This window comes from Hippocampus zosterae, chromosome 7, assembly GCF_025434085.1.
Source record: "Hippocampus zosterae strain Florida chromosome 7, ASM2543408v3, whole genome shotgun sequence".
NCBI lineage: Eukaryota > Metazoa > Chordata > Actinopteri > Syngnathiformes > Syngnathidae > Hippocampus > Hippocampus zosterae.
In genome coordinates, this window is record NC_067457.1 from 6,096,669 (window position 1) to 6,116,206 (window position 19,538).

Genomic DNA, 19,538 nt, shown 5'->3' on the forward strand with positions numbered 1-19,538 from the left:
AAAAACATTCATGCCAGTTCTACATGTCATTTATTTCCATGTGTAGGTTGATGTTTTAACAATACATGCATGATGTAGATTTTGTGTCTACCTTGGCAACTTTTATTTGTATTTATTTATTTTTTTATTTTATGAACACAGTATGCAATCGCTTAAATTGGGCTTGTTTAATTTAGTGGCACTTTATAAACATTTGATTAATTTATAACTATAAAACAAACAATTTCTAACTTCACCATAAATATTTTAGTTCAAAAATTACTTTCCTGAACTGAAAATATACAATAAAAGTAATATATTGTTCAATGTTTAATGCATTTTCTGTGCACTCCCACACAATTAAAATAAGCCACCCAGTAAATTGGGAAAATCTTTTCAGTAGTTAATTTTAAAAAATTAAAGGGTTTAAATGTTTATTACTACATCTATAAACTGTTGTTGGTGTAAATACGATTTAAAAGTTCCATATGAATAACTCTGAAAACGTATTTACATTTTTTTAATGTTTTAAGGGGGAGGGGGGATCTATCCATGTACCCAACAAGAAGTGGCGCTCCGATTTTATTGAGGGGAAAAATGATAATAATAATAAATAATCGCTTCGTTCATTAAATGCTGCAGTTGCCGGTATTTCATGTTGTTAATAATACAGTGGTGACATTTTTACAGATTATTTCAATGTGACAAACGTGACATAACGTCTTTAAACATTTTTTAACCCTTCATGTATATGCCTTATGAGATTTTTACTGAGCGCTCTTAAGAACAGTTTTTAATAAATTAGTTTAAAAAGTCCTTTTGAACTATAAAACTCTTCTATGCCCATACTTTGGGAGCCAACGATTTCAGCCACGCCTTCTCTCTCCTAATTGGGTCGTTTTTATCAACAAAAGGCTCCGTGGTCTTTCTAAACGAGCACCGTGATTGGGCTACGTAACTGCCAATCATTTCCACCGCTGCTTTATAAAGCTCCGCGCTGTATCTGCTGAGTCCGATGTGAGGTGAATCTCCGTCGGCATCAAGAAACTGCACCGGTCGTCAACTTTTCCACTTATTTCCCCCATATTACAAAGATGATTAATAACCCTCCACTGATGGATCTGTTCTTGTAAATCGTTCGTTCGACACTGAAGTTGCAGAAGTTTGATACGTTTCCAGGTGAGCCATGAGCACGAATTGTCAACGGAGAGTACCGGAGTGACGGAGGCGACATGCCCCGTTGGGACGTGCCTGTGACCGGGGAGGCTTATGGAATATAGCCCGCCGCGTCCCAGCCCGCGTTGCCGCAAGAAGAAGGCGCTCGTCCTCAGCATCATGCTCTTCATCTGGATCTTCGTGCTCTACTCCTGCGTGGGTCCCTGCTCCACGGGAGTGCTGCTGGACTCGCCCCGGGACCGGGATGGGGCTCCGGTGACGGGCGAGAGGACCGAGCGTGCCGATCTGCTCTCCAGGCTCCGGTGGGAGGACGTGGACTACTACGAGGAGCCGGCGGCCGCCCGCGGAGCCGCATCCCGGGACTTGCTGCTCACCGACGAGCCGGAACCCCGGGTCCCGGAGCCTAGCCCCATGTCGAGCTTCTCCAACGGCGCCGGGAGTAAGAAGCTGCCGCAGGCAATCATCATCGGGGTGAAGAAGGGAGGCACCCGGGCGCTGCTCGAGTTCCTGCGGGTGCACCCGGACATCAGGGCTGTTGGGGCAGAGCCGCACTTTTTCGACCGCAACTACGACAATGGCCTGGAGTGGTACAGGTAAGACCCCGCGCCCTGCAAATGACTCCTATTTGACGCATCTTTGCATCATATTATAGATTTAAAAATAATATATCGCCACCCTATTGCGGAATCCTTCATACTTTACTACTTAATAAATTTAATGACAATTGCAAAAAGAAGCCCTTTGGCACAGGTTGTAATATACTTTTGCGCCGATTTTTTTCATCAGTTTATACCATTAATGTCTGTGATGTTTTCCTTACTTTTTTGTTGTTGCTGCTCAACATGATTTCTTTGACCCTTCATTGCAAAAAGAAGCAGTTTGCCATCGATTGAAAGACACCTTTGCAGTTTTTTTTGCATATTTTTTGGCAAATGTTTGCGTCGGTGTACTTTAAGTATTTTACTATATTTAATATTAATTAAGTGCGTCTTTAATGCAAGTGAAGCACGGTGGCACCGACTTAAATGCATTTTTTTTGCACATACCCCATTAAATGTGCAGCGTACACTGATCTCTATTGGACGCGGTGCAACACTGCAGCTCTTGTGGCTTATTTCGTTGAAACACTTGCGGTTGGTGCTGTGAGTTGGGTTTGAATGAAAAGAATAGCCTCGGTTTGGTGCGTTTTGTTTAAAAATGTCAAAATACTGCAAAAATGGACACTTTAAATGTTTGTAACACCAAAAAATGTTTTAGTTTGAGGACAGAAATATCTCAATTGGCTGAGGGAGGAAAAAGTGCATCTGCAAGGTAATGCCAAGAGTCCTTGATGAGAATCCTAATTTAAAAATTTGCTATTTTTGTTTAAAAGTATTTTTTGGTTGTTTGATTTTGTTTTACAACGCTGCCCATTTAATGCCAAAACATTTTTCTCAATTGTGCTGAACCGATCTGAAAGGTCTTGTCTCCTTATTTATCTGTTTGGGGTGACAATCATTTATTTTCTGTGAGCTTAAAAGACAAAGGTTCAAAAACATTTTATATCAAGTAAATACATAGATCGATTGTATTGATTGGAATTAGCAGTCAATGTGAATGGATGATGAGGGGGATTGGTTAATTTTTTTCCCTTTGAACTTTTATGTGTGTGTTCCTTTTTATTTTCACCGAAATTAGAACAAACACTGACTGAAGTCAGAAATCTTTCTTTTCTTTCCTATTTAGAACTTTTTTCTTGCTTTTCTGTATAGCGTAATAAAATGTTATTTCTTGTTCAATTTAAAGTTGCCGAAAAATCCTCAGAATGGACATTTTTATCGATTTCCGTAGTTCTCCAGTAAGCAGATTGCATGACAAAAAATCTGCATGTTTGGTTTATTGAATTCTCCAAATGGATTTGATAGGCTACACCTCACACAAGACCCGAATTAAGATGAGCGGTCTTGAAAAAGGATGGATGGTTTATTATCTTTTACAATAGAGGGAAAAAAATCCAATCATTGGTGTCATTTAAATTGTCTCCTTATAGCCATCAATAGGTGGCGCTAGCATTTTCTGTTGCACTTTTATTCGTCCACACAAAAAAGGCATATTCACGTGTTTTCCCGGAGCACATTGCCCCCACCTCCTTCCTGGCAGGGAGCTCAGGCGCAAAGACGCCCTTGCATATTCAAAAAAACAACAAAAAAACAAAACCTTAATATTGCGAGTGAACCAGACTGCATTTGTTCTCCGTTTCCATTTTGTCTTTGCACCTGTTGGCTAAGCACTGTATGTTATCATTAGCATGCTAGCAGAGCTAGCAAAGTTAGTGCCAAGCGAAATGATAAGCAATAAAGCAAAAGTAGTTAGCTCAAAGGAGTCATTTGAAAGCTTATTTCTGGACGAGTAATATGTATAGCCGTGACCAGTCTTGAGATAAGAAATGAAAAAAATAAAGAAACCATCATCTTCATTTGTTGAAAGAAAAAAAAAACACTGAAAATAATTTTGCATCGTTGTAAAAGTCCATTTGTGAATACAAATAAATGTGTGTTACTTTTTGCGGTTGCGTAACCAAATCCTGGCAGCTGTTCCTAATTTTCTGACCACCTTGCACGAAAGCCGATTCACTCCACAAATGCAACCCGAGTAGTCTTGGGATAAATGACAACAAAGTCGGGGTCATAACACATCAGTATATTTCATATTGATATGACTTTAAACAGGCATGTGTGTACAGTGTGGAGCTGATGTTGGCAAATTTGCATACTTTCAGTGTGCATTCAATTCAATATGCTCAGAGGTAAATTTTTGCAAATAAGCATCCCCCCCACGCTCCCGTCAACATGCCTGTAAGTACTTATTCAGCGCTGCTGGCTTCAAAGATGAGGAGGATCTTGTGATTCCAGACTTGGTGGGTAGTTTTTTTTTTTGTCCCCAAATTCCCCCGCTCCTCTTTTCCCGTCCCTCCGTGACACATCCGGGACAGTCCTGGATGGCTGCTCGCTCTTTTATTCGTCCTCGGCGGGGTGCGCTTAAGTTTCCTGGCAGGTGACCCCCGTCCATGACCGTCGCCCGTGACCTTCCTTCCTTTCACGTCCCCTCCCCAAAAAGAGGCCACCTGCTTCTTTTGTTAACTTTTTTTTTTTTTGCACTGTCTCGCAAAAAGCATCAAACCGTCGCGCTTCCTACCGCGGTGGCGCCGTTTGGCCAACACAGAGGTTTACATCGCCGTTGGTGCGGAACCTTAGTTGGAATAGCTTTGCGGCGATCGATTGGCCGGATCTGATTTGAGGGCGTGCGGGGCCGGGGGGGGGGGGGGGGGGGTGGTCACACTGCAATCTGCCACGCATCTGACCACCATATGTAACGGGAATGTGTCGATCGACAAAACGCATCTGCGTTTATCTTTCCAAATCACCAAACGGACTCTCGTACTCTTTGCATCGCGAAGTTGCAGTCGTGCCACCATGCCGCCAAAACATGTCACAGCCCGATTCACACTCTCCAAAACCTTCAACTGCACTCAATAAGCAACACTTTTTACGTAGCGTTTATCGTCTTACTGCTCTGTTACTCTGTTTCTGTAGCGGATGTTACTATTGCCATGTTGTCTTTGGGACCATACTGCCTACACACACACACACACACACACACACACACACACGTCTGTAATTGGCCTCCCCTGTTTGGAAGTGTTTTAGCCACTTGATAAGTCTCATGAGGGCCTTCCTAATTCCAGAATCTCTGTCGGCGCCAACAGCAGATCCTCAACTCGGCTGAACGGGCCTCTGTCCATCTTTAGTCCCCAAATGAGTGGCTTTTATGTTGAATTGTTCCACAGGTTGTCCCCTCCCCCTAATTGACACACACACACACACACACACACACCTTTCCCCTCAATGTATGGACACACTCATTCACAGTCCTCCAGTGTGTGTGTGTGTCACGCTTGACCCGTCCAATGTGAGGCGACGCTCCCTGCAGGCCTCGCTGACCACAAGTGTGCCCCCTAAACCCCCCTTTTGGTCAGCATATATGCCTCCCACACCCCTGCTCCTGCTGCCTAAACTGCCATTACAAGTGGTTAATTGTAAAAACGGGGGACCACCCCCCCCCTTCAAGCATCCGAGCCCACACCGATCGGAACAATGTGGCCACTGCGTGCGTACACACACACACTTAATGTATGTATTAACACAATCCACAATAGAAACACAAACCCTCCTTGTGTCCCCCCCCCCCACCCCTGCAAATTAGTCTCATTTTTAACGAGGTGATAATTCAGACGCCAGTGCACACCACCCACAAGTAAATGTTTCATTCACCTCCGTTACATAAACACACATTAAATTGCTGATCCCCCCGCACCCCCAGAGGCTTCGCTAATATTAATGACACGCACGTTAATTATTATTGCTGTGTGACGGCGGCAACCATTTTGGTCCCCTTCTCCAAAAAAATAAGGGGGGTTGAAAGCGATGACAGTCAACCTGTAAAGCCGCACTTCTTGTCCCAGGTATGAAGTCCCAGAGGTGGCCATTAGACTGCGGGAGAAGTGCGAGCGCCTCCGGGAGACACATGGCTCGGGTCTCCTGAGGTTTCCATTAGCCTGTCAGGAGAAGCGCAGAGCTCATTAGAAGCCCCCCCGAGTTGCTCGTCAATGACCGCATGGACTCCCTCAAATATGTGCTCTTCCCTATATGCTGAGACAACTGGGTTCACGCCAACAGCAGCAACTTGCCTGTTTTTGAACCAACTGTTGACCATGTCTAAAAATGACATTTAGTCAAATGCTAGCTAGCTAGCATTCACTGAAGAGACGCTGACTTCCTGAGCGGGTCACACCACAAATCCAAACATTTGATTGCACGTTTTTGCCTTTTTTGACCATTCATGGCCACTGTAGTTTTTTTTTTAAGTGAGTCAAAAATAGTCTTATGTGTTTTCCACACCCAAACAGATATTTGAGAAGAACCTGATGTCCAGCAGGGATTCTAAAAAAGCCAATCAAAATGTGAGACAAGGACTCAAAAAAAGCGGGGATGGATGAGCAAAGCAACCGACATTTCCCAGTTGACCATGGCAGAAGAAATACTATATTAATTAGTACTATGCAACTCTTACATTATGTTTTGTTTTTTTCTTCTTTTGAAAATTTGCCGAGATGCATCATCATCAGGTGTACTGACTGGACCTTTGAGCTTTTAAAAAGCAGTTTTAATGTATGCTTGCTTGTTGTGACTGCCGCTAGCTTAATTAGCGCAGTTAAAAGGATATTCGGTAATAGACATCTGTGGGAAAACCTCTCACCGGGTTTTCACCGCCAGTTGTGGGTGATGCAAAACAAAACAGCCCCCGCCCCCAGCGTCTACCCCTACACACACTTCCTGTGTCTGTTTCCGTGAGTGTACGTGTGGGGAGGGGGTATTGAGGTGGCATGTGCTTTTTCATCTTTTATTCATCTTTGCTGCAGCGAGATCAAGGCTCCACGTGTCTCATGGTGCATGTCAGCTGTCAGGAAACGCTCACAGACACGCGTGCACGCACACACACACACACACACGCACACACACACACACGCTGACTCTTCACCTGCAGCTCCTTTGCACAGCTCGCTGATTTTGTCGCATCCGCTGAGAGCTAACAGCCTGCTAAAACCAAAAACCCAAGCTGATAGTCAGTTGCCACTTTCACGCAGAGACCCTGTGAAATTTTCACAGCGACAGCACATCCCGCAGTCAAAATGCTTCAATGACTCCACTGACGCCGTCGAGCACTAAGTTGACTGATAAGTTGACCGAGGGCAGAAAATTGCCGGCTTTACTTAGTCACCCTCATTGTATCTTGCGTGTTATATAATGAAGTTACTTATCTATCCTGCATGCTTCTGATACTACCTTTTGAATGTGGAGCCTGGTTGGCTTTGCTCCATGTCATAGGCATAGCACAGAGCCGCTGTCCCGCCTATCTCATGGCTTTGATGTAGCGCATCAGGAAAGAATTCGCAGTGCTTCGCTTTTTTTCATATTAATGTCACAGCCTTAATAAGCCTCTGGTAGGATCTCGAAAGTCTTTTATCTTTTCAAAGATTTAAAAAAAAGAAATCCTCCAAAAAGCTAGCGAGCGACCGCTCCCCGGGTTCATGCGTCGCACGCGCCGGCTAGCTTGGCCGCGGTCTCGTTAGTGCTGCGTAATTGTGGGCCGCCGCGGTTACAAGCTCCAGGCGCTCCTGCTTTCTGCTTTAAGCAGGACGCATGATGGCTACTTATGGAATTGAATCATTTGAGCTTGTCACAAATGGACCGCAACAGCAACCACAATCATCTCTGCTCTTTATTTATGGCTTCACTACTTTCTGATGTTGCCTCCAAGACACGGCGTGTGGACTCGAAGCGCCTTTTTCTTTCTCTCGTTTTTTTTTTTTCCCCTCTCGTTCAGCAGCCTGATGATGGATGGGGACGGGTTGCAGCGGTCAGGGTCGACTCGGGTTCGGCTTGGAGTTGGAGGGTCAGCGCGTTCCCAGGCTGCTGTGACACCGTGGCACCGTTTTCGAAGCTGCGTTTATCAAGCGGATCGTCGGAGACGGCGTGAAGGGGGAAATCTTGCTTTTTTGCCGACGTACTTTGCGATAAAGCCGTTGAGTTGGCTCACGCAATAGCTGAGCCCCTCCCCCGATGGCCTCCGATGCGGTCAAAGGACACAATGAGTGAGCAGCTGATACACGATGTGCGCTATCACGCTCTTCCCAAATAACGTTTATTAATTCTGAAATATTGTTTTGGAGAGTATCGATGCTTCCTGTTGGTGATCACATTTAATGGTAGAGCCCGACGGATTCCAACTCGGTCAAAGGACAATATACGCAGCTGGCCTTGGAAGTGTCATTTTACATCACTCACCCTCAGCTTTTATACTTTGCAATTTTTTAATTTTTTTTCGATTGAGCTAGAAAAACAGTGAGACAGCAAAGATGTCATGGCAGGGCCTCAAAGTTTGAGCTTTAAGTTAGCCCCGGATGATATCAAGGGGTCGCCTTACACATCCTCCTCCTTTGTCATTTTGATTTGAATGCAATTTATGAGGGAATTGACATTTGTAGCTATGCATCGGGCGCAACTCCAAAAGCTCGTCGGTCTCCCTACGCTTTGGATTTACGAGCGACGCCGCACTCCGCGGTTAAACCCCGCGTCGCCGCAGACTTTTATTTCACGACGTCTGGCTTCTGTTTGTGCTTAAGTGCCACTTTATAAAATATACAGCAGAAAACCCTCAGCGGCAGCGTTCCGATGACGAAATGCGAACCGTAAAGCTTCCTCATACGAACGCCGGAGACTCGAAGCGCGGCGAGCGGGGCCGTTTCAAACATTAGCTCATGCGCGGGGATGTTTGATGTGAACAATCAAGTGGCGTTAAAGATACTTATTGGATCCTTTAAAGGAACCAAAAAAAAATCTTTGTGTCTCCCACTTGATGCTCATGTGAAGGATCTGGATAAGGACGAGAGGCTCTCTGGAGAAGAAAGGGAGCCTTTCAGTGCTTGTTTCCTCCTTCCCCCCCCCCCCCCCCCCCCCCTCTTGAGAGATGTCACTTTGCCGTCGGACCTACGGAGCCTGTCGGGAAAATCTCGGGGATCAATGGAGGTGGTGGATGAATGTAAAGTGGCGCTCGAGTGGCTTTTGGATCCCACTCAAGTGTTGATGGTGCTTGTGGGGCGGCGAGGTTGTTCGCCCCCCCCACGCCCCACCCCCTGAGCGGTCATCCTTTTTATAATTGGGTGAATTCAGGTGCACTCCTGACAGCCCTCACTCGACGGATTTGTAATCGAGGACAAAATGCAGTTTGTAGCTCGTATGCTATCTATCGTTTAATTTGAACACTTTTTATCAGTTGTTAAAAAGTGGACCTCTCTTTTTCCGCAAGGTCAGATACGTGGCAATGTATCGTGAGTTGCTCAGTCGATGGCGCGAATGGTCTTGGTTTTAATTTGAATTCAAGTGTGGTCTGGAAAAAAATAAAAGGGCAGAAAAAAAGGAAAACAAGACAAAGTATCCTCCTCCCTGCCTTTTTTTTTTTTTTTTGGAGGCTACACAAACCCGCCTGCTTGCTTTGCTTGCATTCAAATCCGACAAACCCGCCACGATTTGACATTCAAATGCATTCAGCATCTCCAACCCAAGCGACAACCTATTGTATCAAAACAGAAACCGGGCCTGCGGTGGGACATTATCGTCCAATCAAACGCGACAGGAGGAAGACGGGACACATCAGACAGAAATAACCCACTTCCTCTGTGTTTATCTCCGCTGGGAACTGGTGGGTGGTAGCGGGAGGGTGGGGGGGGCTGCAGGGTGGTGGGCGGCCAACCTCCGTTTGATGGCGTCATGTGACAACAGCCTCTGCTTTGTGTCTTATCGCTGCTTTTGACTTTTTGTCTCTTTATGGGTGGAGGTGGTGGTGGTGGTGATGTGGGGGGCGGGGGGGTCTTTTGGTTTCTCATCAGCAGAGATTTTTTTTGGCCACGGGATGTTTTCGCATGTTCCACTTGAAGCGCACCCCTTGAAAAGTTTCTCCGGGGCCCTCGATAAGCGCCTCTTGTGCGTGCCTCGGACCTTTTTTTTTGGGGGGGGGGGGGGGGCGCAAATGCACAATGGGCCCGCTTTGAAAAGGCGGTCGAGGAACACAAGAGCTTGCTGACAGCATCTTTTAAGAGCATCAGCTCATAAATCACAAGGGAGGAGAATGGGCATTGTTTTCCTCAAGAGCCAAACTCCACCCGCTCTCTTTTTCCACTTTTCTGGCAACACAGTAAAGTCAGAGGTGAAGATTTTTTTTAAAGCAAGGGGCCTCTTCTTGAGGAATTTGGCGCTTTTTTTTTTCCTTACCGTTTCGCCATCCAAGCGTCCTGTTCTTTGGCGTTCCTTTGATCGCAAAGGCTTTGAGGGATTCGTGCCGCTCGGATCCGCGTAGTCGCGAATCCAAATGTCTGCGCCATCGAGTAGGGTTAAATTGGCTTTTTCTATGTATTTTTTTCCTGAAAATACAACATAAGCTTTTTTTCATAAAAAAAGCTAATTTATTCACACAAAAAATCCATGAACTATTTTTTTCTCATAGTTTTCATGTCATTTTTTTATCATACTTTCATCTAGATCCATTCTGAAATATTTAAAAATTCAGTCGTTTTGAGTGAGAGAGTTATTTTGGTTTCTGTTGGTTTTATCGCACCTAATAGCGGTCTCAGACCCAATCACGAGACGAAATATGGAGCTACTCCGAGACAATTGTGCTGTCGCTTTAATGGCTCCTCATCATTTCTGAAATATGATCATGTCTCCAGTCTCGACGAAGAATGACTTTTTATGGCTTCTGCGTCGTTTATTACACTGAAGAGTACGGTCTTCGCTCAACGGCTTCAGAGAACAAAATATGGAGCTCGTCTGGGACAGGAATGCTTTGATTTGAATTTCCTTCAAACTTTTAATAATGATGAAATATCGGACTTTCTCTTTGTCCCAATGGAGGCAATGTGATGAGCCTTACTGGACTTTTATCTCCGAGGGTTCCGCCCGAGGTACTTGGTTATCTCTGCCCACCATTGTTTTCTTTCCTGTTGTCAAACCTTTCTATTGAGGTCACTCACCTTCAAGCACCCCCCCCACCCCCGCCAAGGCCAAACAATAATGTCAGGTAGAGGTTAGCGGTAGAAGCCTCCCACCCTTCACGGTTAACAGAATTTCTTTGTGTTTGCGGGCATAAATTCCGTGGTCAATCTTGACACAGAGTGAGTGATCATGCTAATGCAGCGAGCTAATCGGTTTAACGTAACAACTAATTGCTTCTTGGCTTCTCCAATGAGACTAAGTGGGGCTCTGTGAGTCATTGATCACAAACCGACTCCATCTACCTGATTACATGCCACAACATAGCTAAACTCTCGTCTCTCGTCCCGGCAGGGATCTGATGCCCAAGACCCTGGAAGGCCAGATCACCATGGAGAAGACCCCCAGCTATTTCGTGACCAAAGAAGCGCCCGCCCGGATCTCGGCCATGTCGCGGGATACCAAGCTGATCGTGGTGGTGCGGGATCCGGTCACCCGGGCCATCTCGGACTACACTCAGACGCTGTCCAAGAAGCCCGACATTCCGTCCTTCGAGAGCCTCACCTTCAAGAACAGGACTACGGGCCTCATCGACACGTCATGGAGCGCCATCCAGATCGGCATCTACGCCAAGCACCTGGACAACTGGCTGCAGTACTTCCCCATGGAGCAGATCCTGTTTGTGAGCGGCGAGCGGCTCATCAGCGACCCGGCCGGCGAGCTGGGACGCGTTCAGGACTTCCTGGGCCTCAAGCGCATCATCACTGACAAACATTTCTACTTCAACCAGACCAAGGGGTTCCCGTGCCTAAAGAAGGCGGAGGGCAGCAGCAAGCCCCACTGCCTGGGCAAAACCAAAGGGCGCACCCACCCAGACATCCGCCCAGAGGTGGTGCGCCGCCTCAGAGACTTCTACCGGCCCTTCAACATGAAGTTCTACCAGATGACTGCGCACAACTTTGGCTGGGATTGATGTGGGTCGGGGGGTGGGGGGTTGGAGACTTCATCTGTATTATTTTTTTTATTATTATTATTAATATTATGACTATTATCATTATTATTATTGTCAGATCCCTGGTAATTGAATGGCAAAATGTGGAGATATTGCTATACAGTATATATATATATATATGTAAAATGTACAGAAATCTATTTTATAATAATTTATTTTTATTTTTAAGGAATTAATTCACTAAGCTGCCTAACCACATTTCTTCATAATATCCGGCTCATACATTTCCTGTTTTGCTTTAGTTTGGCAATGAACATTCCTCATGTCCGTTTGGCAAGCGATTCCGTCCCGCACGGTCCTGCGCCGGTTTTCCGTTGATAAAACCAGAATCATCGATGCATTGGCAACAGAGCTCAATCAAAAAGCACCAAACTACAAGTACAAAGTGCTCAGAGAGGTTTCCTGACTATCATTGGAATCGCGACTATCCCAACTAACGCTCGTACTGATCTTGTGACAATTGCTAATAATGTGACGAGCGATACCGTCACGAGAAACACGATCAAAGATGCAACTTCCATTGGTGATGCTAGTTTTGCTACTATCGATAGTATCACTTTTATCGTTAAAATCGCTAGCATGATACTACTTTACTAGTGTCACTTGTAAAGCTACTAACAATAGTACCGCTACTATTATTCTGACGGCTAGTTTTCAGACTATTATTAGGACTGCAACTTTTGTTCCTATTGCTAGTACTATAGCTGCCGCTATTGTTGATAGGACCGCGACTGTCGATCGGAGGTGGCAAATTCAGGTCCAGAAATCAAATAAAAACCCTGCCATTGTTTGGCTTTAGCCACAAATGCTTCGACTCAACCAGCACAGAATCACATGTGCCCCCCACCCCCATTATTTTAGCATCCAGCTGTCATGTTCTATGCCTTATTAAAAAACCCTTCATGCATCTCATGATCTCTACTCAACATTTGCCCCAAATCAAATTACATTTACACATATCCCACCACCTTATTATTTTTTCTTTTTTGCTTTTTCTTGTTTGTTTTCTACTTGAATCGTTGATATGCAAGGAGGGAGATTGCGCACCGTTGTCGTTGCGCTTTTTGTCTGACTGTACATGAACAGACGTTGCGTAACAAAACGTGAGGCCTGAATGTAGCAAAAAAAAAAAAAAAACGCTCTGATGTTGTGCCTCTTAAATTTATACAATTCCACTCCTGTCAGCTGCTTGTTGTCCTTTTAGTTGCTCTTTTTTTTGCTGGATTCAAACTCGTGTGTTCACATCTTGTGTCCAAGGTGCAATGTTTGAAGAAGCATTTACAACTGCCATGTTCTGCGTGGAAAGACCGATGCTTTTTTTTTTTTTTTTTTTTAGGGAGAGGGTCGAAACGGGACCGCCGCAATCGTGCGAAACGAGATTAAAAAGTGACCCAGCAGCTGCATTGTTTTTATGTGGTTGAGTTTTATTCAACCTGACTTGTTTGTCTTACAACACGTGTGACACGGAGGCTCGAAAGACAATTTTCTTTGGTGTGTGTATGTGAATTTGACACGCCATGCAAAGAGCAAAATGCAACGGCTGTTTCGAGACAATTAAATACTAAACATTCATAATATTTCTTTGTATGAAGAAATAAATAAGTATATATTTTACCAAACTGTTGTACTGTGTCTCTGACCTGCATCCATAAATTGAGGATACCATTTTCTTCTGCGTACTGCTGCATACACAGATATAGAACGATACAGTATACCATCCATCTTCTGATTCGCTTTATCTTCGTGTGGGGGGTGGGGGGTGCTGGAGCCTCAGCCCCAGCGCCACAGGTGTCGTTGCAATCAAATGTGGGCGGGGCTTAGGACAAACCCCGGTGACAGTGGAAACACTAACTGCAAACGCTGCAATTTGGACGAGTTTATTCGTTTATTTTGTTTTGAAAAATGAACGTTAATGCGCGCCGAGGAGGCAGGTCGATAAGGAGAAATGCAGGGCGGTCTCTTGGAGGGAAACGTGCAATAATACCACCGTCGACGACGTTTTGTTTGTTTTGACGTCTCGTCAATCGGGGACGGCTGAGGACCACTTCTTTTATGTTTTCTTTCACAAAATGAAGTCAGCTTTTGCGCAACCAAGGTAAAATGTTCTTATTTTCTCTTAGTTTATCCCAAGAAATGATTATTTCTTGTAATAAAAACACTTCATGATCAGCATGTATTATATGAAGCAAATGTGCAAGGTGTGATAACTGCATTCATTGATAACATTGATAAAACTTTGAGCACAAACGTTAGCCCACCCTTGTGACACGCAGTATATGTTTTCAGTGTAATGCGAATCCCTTCCTGGTTGTTTTTATTTTATTTCATGTATTCATATATGGTTAGCATGTGTGACTCCCCACACGACTAGGAACAAGGTTCCAATTCTGGCTGTATTTTGCATATTCACTCTGTGCTTATGTGGGCTTTATCCCAGCGATCTGGCTTCCGTCTACATTCCAAAAACATACATGTTGAGGTGGAGTGAAGGTTCTTAATTGGCCTAAGGTGTTACTTTATGTGTTTAAATGCTTCTTTCTGGGCCTGGGATTGATTGGCAACTTGTTCAGGGCGTTCCCCGCCTCTCGCCCAACGGCACCTGGGATGGGCACTTGCTCACCGTGACCCGAATGAGGATATGACGAACAGAAAATGAATTGGTGGAGTGATACTTCCTGTCTGTTTTATATGTGGCAGAGCCGTGACGGAAGCAGCGAAGATGGCTTCAGATGCCCCGCAACTGTTTGGTATTTATTTTCTTTTAAAAGTCGCCGATGTTTCCATAATGAAACACAACAACAGCATCAGCAGCTCACCTGTTTTGTTAACAAGCTTCACAAATGTAACCACTGTTTGAAACTCTTATCCAATCTCGCAACCCTAATTTTAAATCTAACTTTAAACCCTTGTCTTGAATCTCCATTTTTTTTTTAAACTGGATCCCGTGCTTGAAATATGAACCCTACTTACTTTCAATCGTACAATGTCTTGGAGCATGACTTTTGAAGGATAAACCTGTCTTGAAACATGACAGATAATTTGGAAAATTATTACTGGCTGGAAAACCCAGTTTGAAACCATAACACTGATATCAAGCACTAACCCACATTTGAAACACGAACTAAAGCCTAATATGGGCATGACACTTTGAACTCGTAATTTGAGCATAAACCCCAGATTAGAAACCTTCATCCTTTTTATTTTGAAACCCCAATTTAAAAAATGAACCTTGAAATGATAACCCAGGCTTGAAACCGAGTGAGTGCGCGGGTGTGGTTAGCCTATTGTCAGAAACCATCATGGATGTGTACAAGTTCAGATAATTGCTCAGCTGCAGCGCTGAAAGACACCACGAAGACAAACGGGAAGCCTTTGACTTGCACCTGTGCTAACCGCTAGCCAACCCAAGCAACCCGCTGTTTGTTCGAGTTGATATGGCAACGACGGGGCCTCGGGCATGCTGCCAAGTGACGGAGGGGAAACGATTTTCACAATCAAAACAAACAAACAAACCAAAAAAAATCATGATGGCTGCGCACAATGACAAAGTGTAGTGTCGGCAGGTGACGATGCGTCGTCATCCGGCATGCCTCCAGACCTGTTATGGATACAGCCGCTTCAAGAAGGGGAACGGAACACCTGGCAGCGCTTGCGCACGCAAGCCCACCGATTCACTAGTCAGCCCCCCCCACACCCCCAACCCTCACGTCCCTCTGGAGCGGTTCGCTACGTGGCGCGTTTGATCGCATTAGCTTCAAGCTTCTGCCCCGCAAAATTGCACAACATCCACTTGTCGTCGTGGCGGCGAAACATGGCAATAGGGCTGAAGGGTGAGGGGCAGTTGTTGGGTGGGATAGCAGGGGGCTTTAATAATTTAGTCGTCTGCGCTCACTTTTCTTGAAGACGAGCAGAGCCAGCCGACGCTACGCACGCGAGCTTGGCTAGATTACAAAATGGTCAACATCCAGAACAATGCCCACCAAGCTATCCTGCCTTTCTTTTCCGTTGCTTTGGATTGTGGCAGAGTATCAAGGCGTATGAATACAGCCTCCATGTGAAAATAGAAAAATAATAGCTGTCAAAATCTTCTCCTAGGTTCAGGGATGGCCAGAGAATGACATGGGGTGGCCACGTAGCTCCGCCCCTGAACTGAACCCTTTCAACCGGGGAAAAGATACGATGGAATCTCAAATCAAGGTAACTGTTTCAATCTCAATTCATGTCTTTTGCTGTTGTACCCTTTTACAATCTGGTAAAAATTTGGAACTTCTGTCACAATCCTATTTTTGACTGTGTAAACTCAGTAATTTGACATTTTTAGTGTTCTTGAATGGTACAGTATCCTCTAATGTTTTACACCAGCAAACATACCTGCATCCTTACGTACCTGGAAAAGGTACAAACTACCTTTGAGTACCCTCCAAGTCTCTAGTTTTGTACCCTTGATGCTTAACCTTTAGTCTGGGAAACAAAAATGGTCTGTCTTTTTGCAGCCAGAAAAGATACATATGCTTACTTACTTAACACACGTGACTAATTTCACACATGTGCGCGCCCCTCGTCTTCATAACACCCCCCCCCCCCCCCCCGTTTAATGCTCAAGGTGGCCGACAGGTGCACTTGCTTGGATGAAAGAGAATACGCTCAAAAAGCAGGACAGATGTTTGTTGCAGTACAGCTGCTGACAACCGCCACTGCTGTTGACAAATCGATTGTACAAAAGCTTCAAACGCGGCGATAAAACAGAGTATCGTTTGTAATAGCACGCCCGCTTACATAAAAGTGTTTCAACAATCGTTCCCACGCAATCCTCGGGTGTGTTTGTTTACATGCTTGTGCCGCTTTAAATGTTTCTTGATGGACTCGATACGTGGCGCTCGATACTGGAACGCTCCCCCGCTGAGGCCTTAAAATGGTGGCGGCGTGTGACCATCAATAATGCACACGGCGAGAGCATCCGGCCACTGTTATCATCGTGGGGAATCATAGGGTCCGCCGCAGGCCGCCATAGCTGCAGATGGATGGCGGCAATTTCATCTTGGATCAGAAAGAGAAAGAGGAGTAAAACTCTCTTGCCGGCCTAGTAGAGTGCTATGTGAGCATTGTCGTGGAGTCTGACGCTACCATCCGCCAAGTCAGATTTTTACTCCCATGTTTACTGCAGATGTTCACGTTCGACCCAATTAGAAAGTTGGTATGCTAACATATAGCGGGAAAGCGACTGGAATATAGAGAACTGATAACATGCTATCTTGCTGACAGTTGGTACGTAAACATCACTTAATGCTCAGGCAGGTTGAATGGGTTTTTATGTTCTCACTCGAGGTAAAATGCTAACATGCTAACAGCTTGGTATTTTTGCAAAGCGGGATAGAGGATACAGACTGTGCTCGGGCCGATTGAATGGGACATATTTGCAAGAACTTCACTTCGTAGCCTGTATTCGTGTTCCATAGTGCAGTATTTACAATGTGAAATCTCAAGATGCTAACACTACGAAAGCAACCTGAGTAGGGAAAGTCCTCAGGTAGATGAGGAGTTTGCATCACGCCTTGTCTTCAGGTTCATTTTCTAATGAGATTTGATTTCGTGCCAATGGGCTAATAGTAGGTGTGCAAATTTTCATTTCATTTTATTTTAGTAAGTGCCTCTGCCATTTCCTTAAACCCGCCGTTACCACCTGCCAGGTTGAAAAGTGTGCTTCCATTTTATTTTATTTTTTCCTTCACTTAACTAGGAGTCAGCGGGTTGCATGAAAATGTGGCGTCATGCATATTTTATGGTGCGGCGCTCTTACAAGGTGTAACTGGCCGAGGAGAGGCTGCCACCCAACATCCCTCTCAGCAAAGAGAGCGGCTGGCGGAAGAAGGAAAAACGGAAGAAGTAGAATTTAGGCATAAAGTGCTGGAAAGCGGACGAGGGGGATCGGCAGTGCGACTCGACCGTATTCTGTCCATTAGCTTGAGTGCCCGGGGGAGATGGGATTGTGGAGAACAAAATGGAAGTAACAGCGGCACAAGTGGGTGGTAATTAGAAATATTACCTCCATGTCAGCGGGGTTATCTGCCCGTCGCTCCCGCCGCGCCATTCCTTTGATGCTGACAAGTTGCACCCCCGCCAGCCAATTAATGGCCTGCCTGATAAGAGACCTTGTGTTATTAGCCTCTGAGAGCTGGCTCCTGTTTGACTTCAACTAATGTTTCCTCGAGCTCCTGAAAAGACAAAAAAAGCTACGCTACTTAGAATCATCAATAATATTAATCTGAATTTTAAAAAGAGCTCTCACAAGAATAGAGACAATGTTTACCCTCCACCCCATCCAAAAAAATAAAACCTGTCACATCATGTCGCAATGATAAAAAAAATACATAAATTGTAAAGTTCCAAGCAGTTGCATGAAAATACTTTTTTTTCGTTATTTAAAAAAATATATATATTTTTTTGGTCATACTTTTATTTTTTTGTGGGGGAAGGGGGAAGGCAAGGCAGATTTCAATTTGAGAAAAATGTAATTTTACAAGTAGGATATTCCCTCGAGTTAAATCCTAATCTAACAGTAAATTGTCGTGTTTTTTTTATTAAAGGAAATAGTCGTATACTTTAGAACAAAGTACTCATGAAAATAGAAAAAAAAAAGAAAAGGGCACAAAATCACAAAGTCAGAATTTGAGGGGAAAAAAATCAAATTATCTTGCAAGCAAAAGTCTAGGATTTATTTCCCCAAAATAAATAAAATCAATCTTTCAAAAAAGTGATTTTTATTATTGATTGTTTCCAAGAAAAAAACTCAATCTTTTGACCCCAAAAAAAATAATCAGGAGAATATGTCACCAACAATCTTTGTGCGCATACTGCAGTCATGTTGTTTTCTTATGAGAATAGAATATCACCATGACAGCTGTTTCCAATATTTTGGCCGCTTCCCCCTTAACTAGCGAAGCTCCATACAGTGGATGAACAGAGCAGAATTTGGGTAAAAGCCAGAGTGCACCTCCGAGAAGAAAGAGCTCTGCTGCCGCGCTTTTACCGATGAAAATTTGATGACGCTAAATCTAGACAGACTTTTAGTGTCGGTCGGGATTACGCCGGCGGCCTGAACGTTCATCAATGATTCAGGCAGGAGAGAGATCGCGTCGACGTCTGCCACATGAAGGGAGGAATAAATGGATCAGGTGAAAGCAAAATCACCTGGTCAATCAAGGCCGCCATTTTTGTGTGGAGACGATTGGTTGTTGTGATGTTTTTGCTTCATTATTTTTCTCAATTATTTATTAGATTTTTTTTTAATAATCACAGCAATGGCTTTGTTGCTACGCTAGCATCTTATCCCACCACATTAGGGAGCCCGGGAGAATCGCGGTTAATCGTGATTTATTTCACAAATTGTAAATTCTTCAAGCCTTCACCATTTACACTGTACGTGGTCATGACTGAGATGCATCAAAAGGGCATTACTTCTTTTTTGGGTGGTGGGGGGGGTACGTGCTTAGAAATTCAACAGGGTTTTGATTGACGGGTGCGGACAGGGATGACGGCAACAAGTGGACTAGAGTTACTTGGCCATGATTAGAGACGGGTGGGGGGGAGGGCATGACGGCTGTGACGAATCAGAGGGTGTTGGGGTTCAAAGACTTAAAGGTGGCATGGAGGTGTTTTTGAATGAAAGACTGGACTTCGGAATGTTTGTGAACTATGAGAGAGAGAAATGCGAAATTCACACAGCCGTAACCTCGCGGCAGCTTGTCCAAATTTACACTAAGAGGTCAAAATAGAGTTGCGCAACCTAC

General features: G+C 44.6%; 1 protein-coding gene across 1 annotated transcript; it reads left to right on the forward strand.

The window, feature by feature from the left end:
- The first annotated feature begins 971 nt into the window (after positions 1-971).
- On the forward strand, positions 972-13,370 carry hs3st3b1b (heparan sulfate (glucosamine) 3-O-sulfotransferase 3B1b). Its single transcript, XM_052070748.1, has 2 exons — positions 972-1,748; positions 11,094-13,370. The coding sequence occupies exons 1-2, from the start codon at positions 1,249-1,251 to the stop codon at positions 11,710-11,712; spliced, it is 1,119 nt and encodes a 372-aa protein (XP_051926708.1). The 5' UTR covers positions 972-1,248; the 3' UTR covers positions 11,713-13,370.
- The last annotated feature ends 6,168 nt before the right edge of the window (positions 13,371-19,538 follow it).

What these genes read in the sequence shown, in the direction of transcription:
- hs3st3b1b (XM_052070748.1), top strand. Translation starts at nt 1,249, where the DNA reads ATGGAATATAGCCCGCCGCGTCCCAGCCCGCGTTGCCGCAAGAAGAAG. An exon ending in AATGGCCTGGAGTGGTACAG is followed by an intron (nt 1,749 to 11,093) that starts GTAAGACCCCGC and finishes TCGTCCCGGCAG; the next exon opens with GGATCTGATGCCCAAGACCC.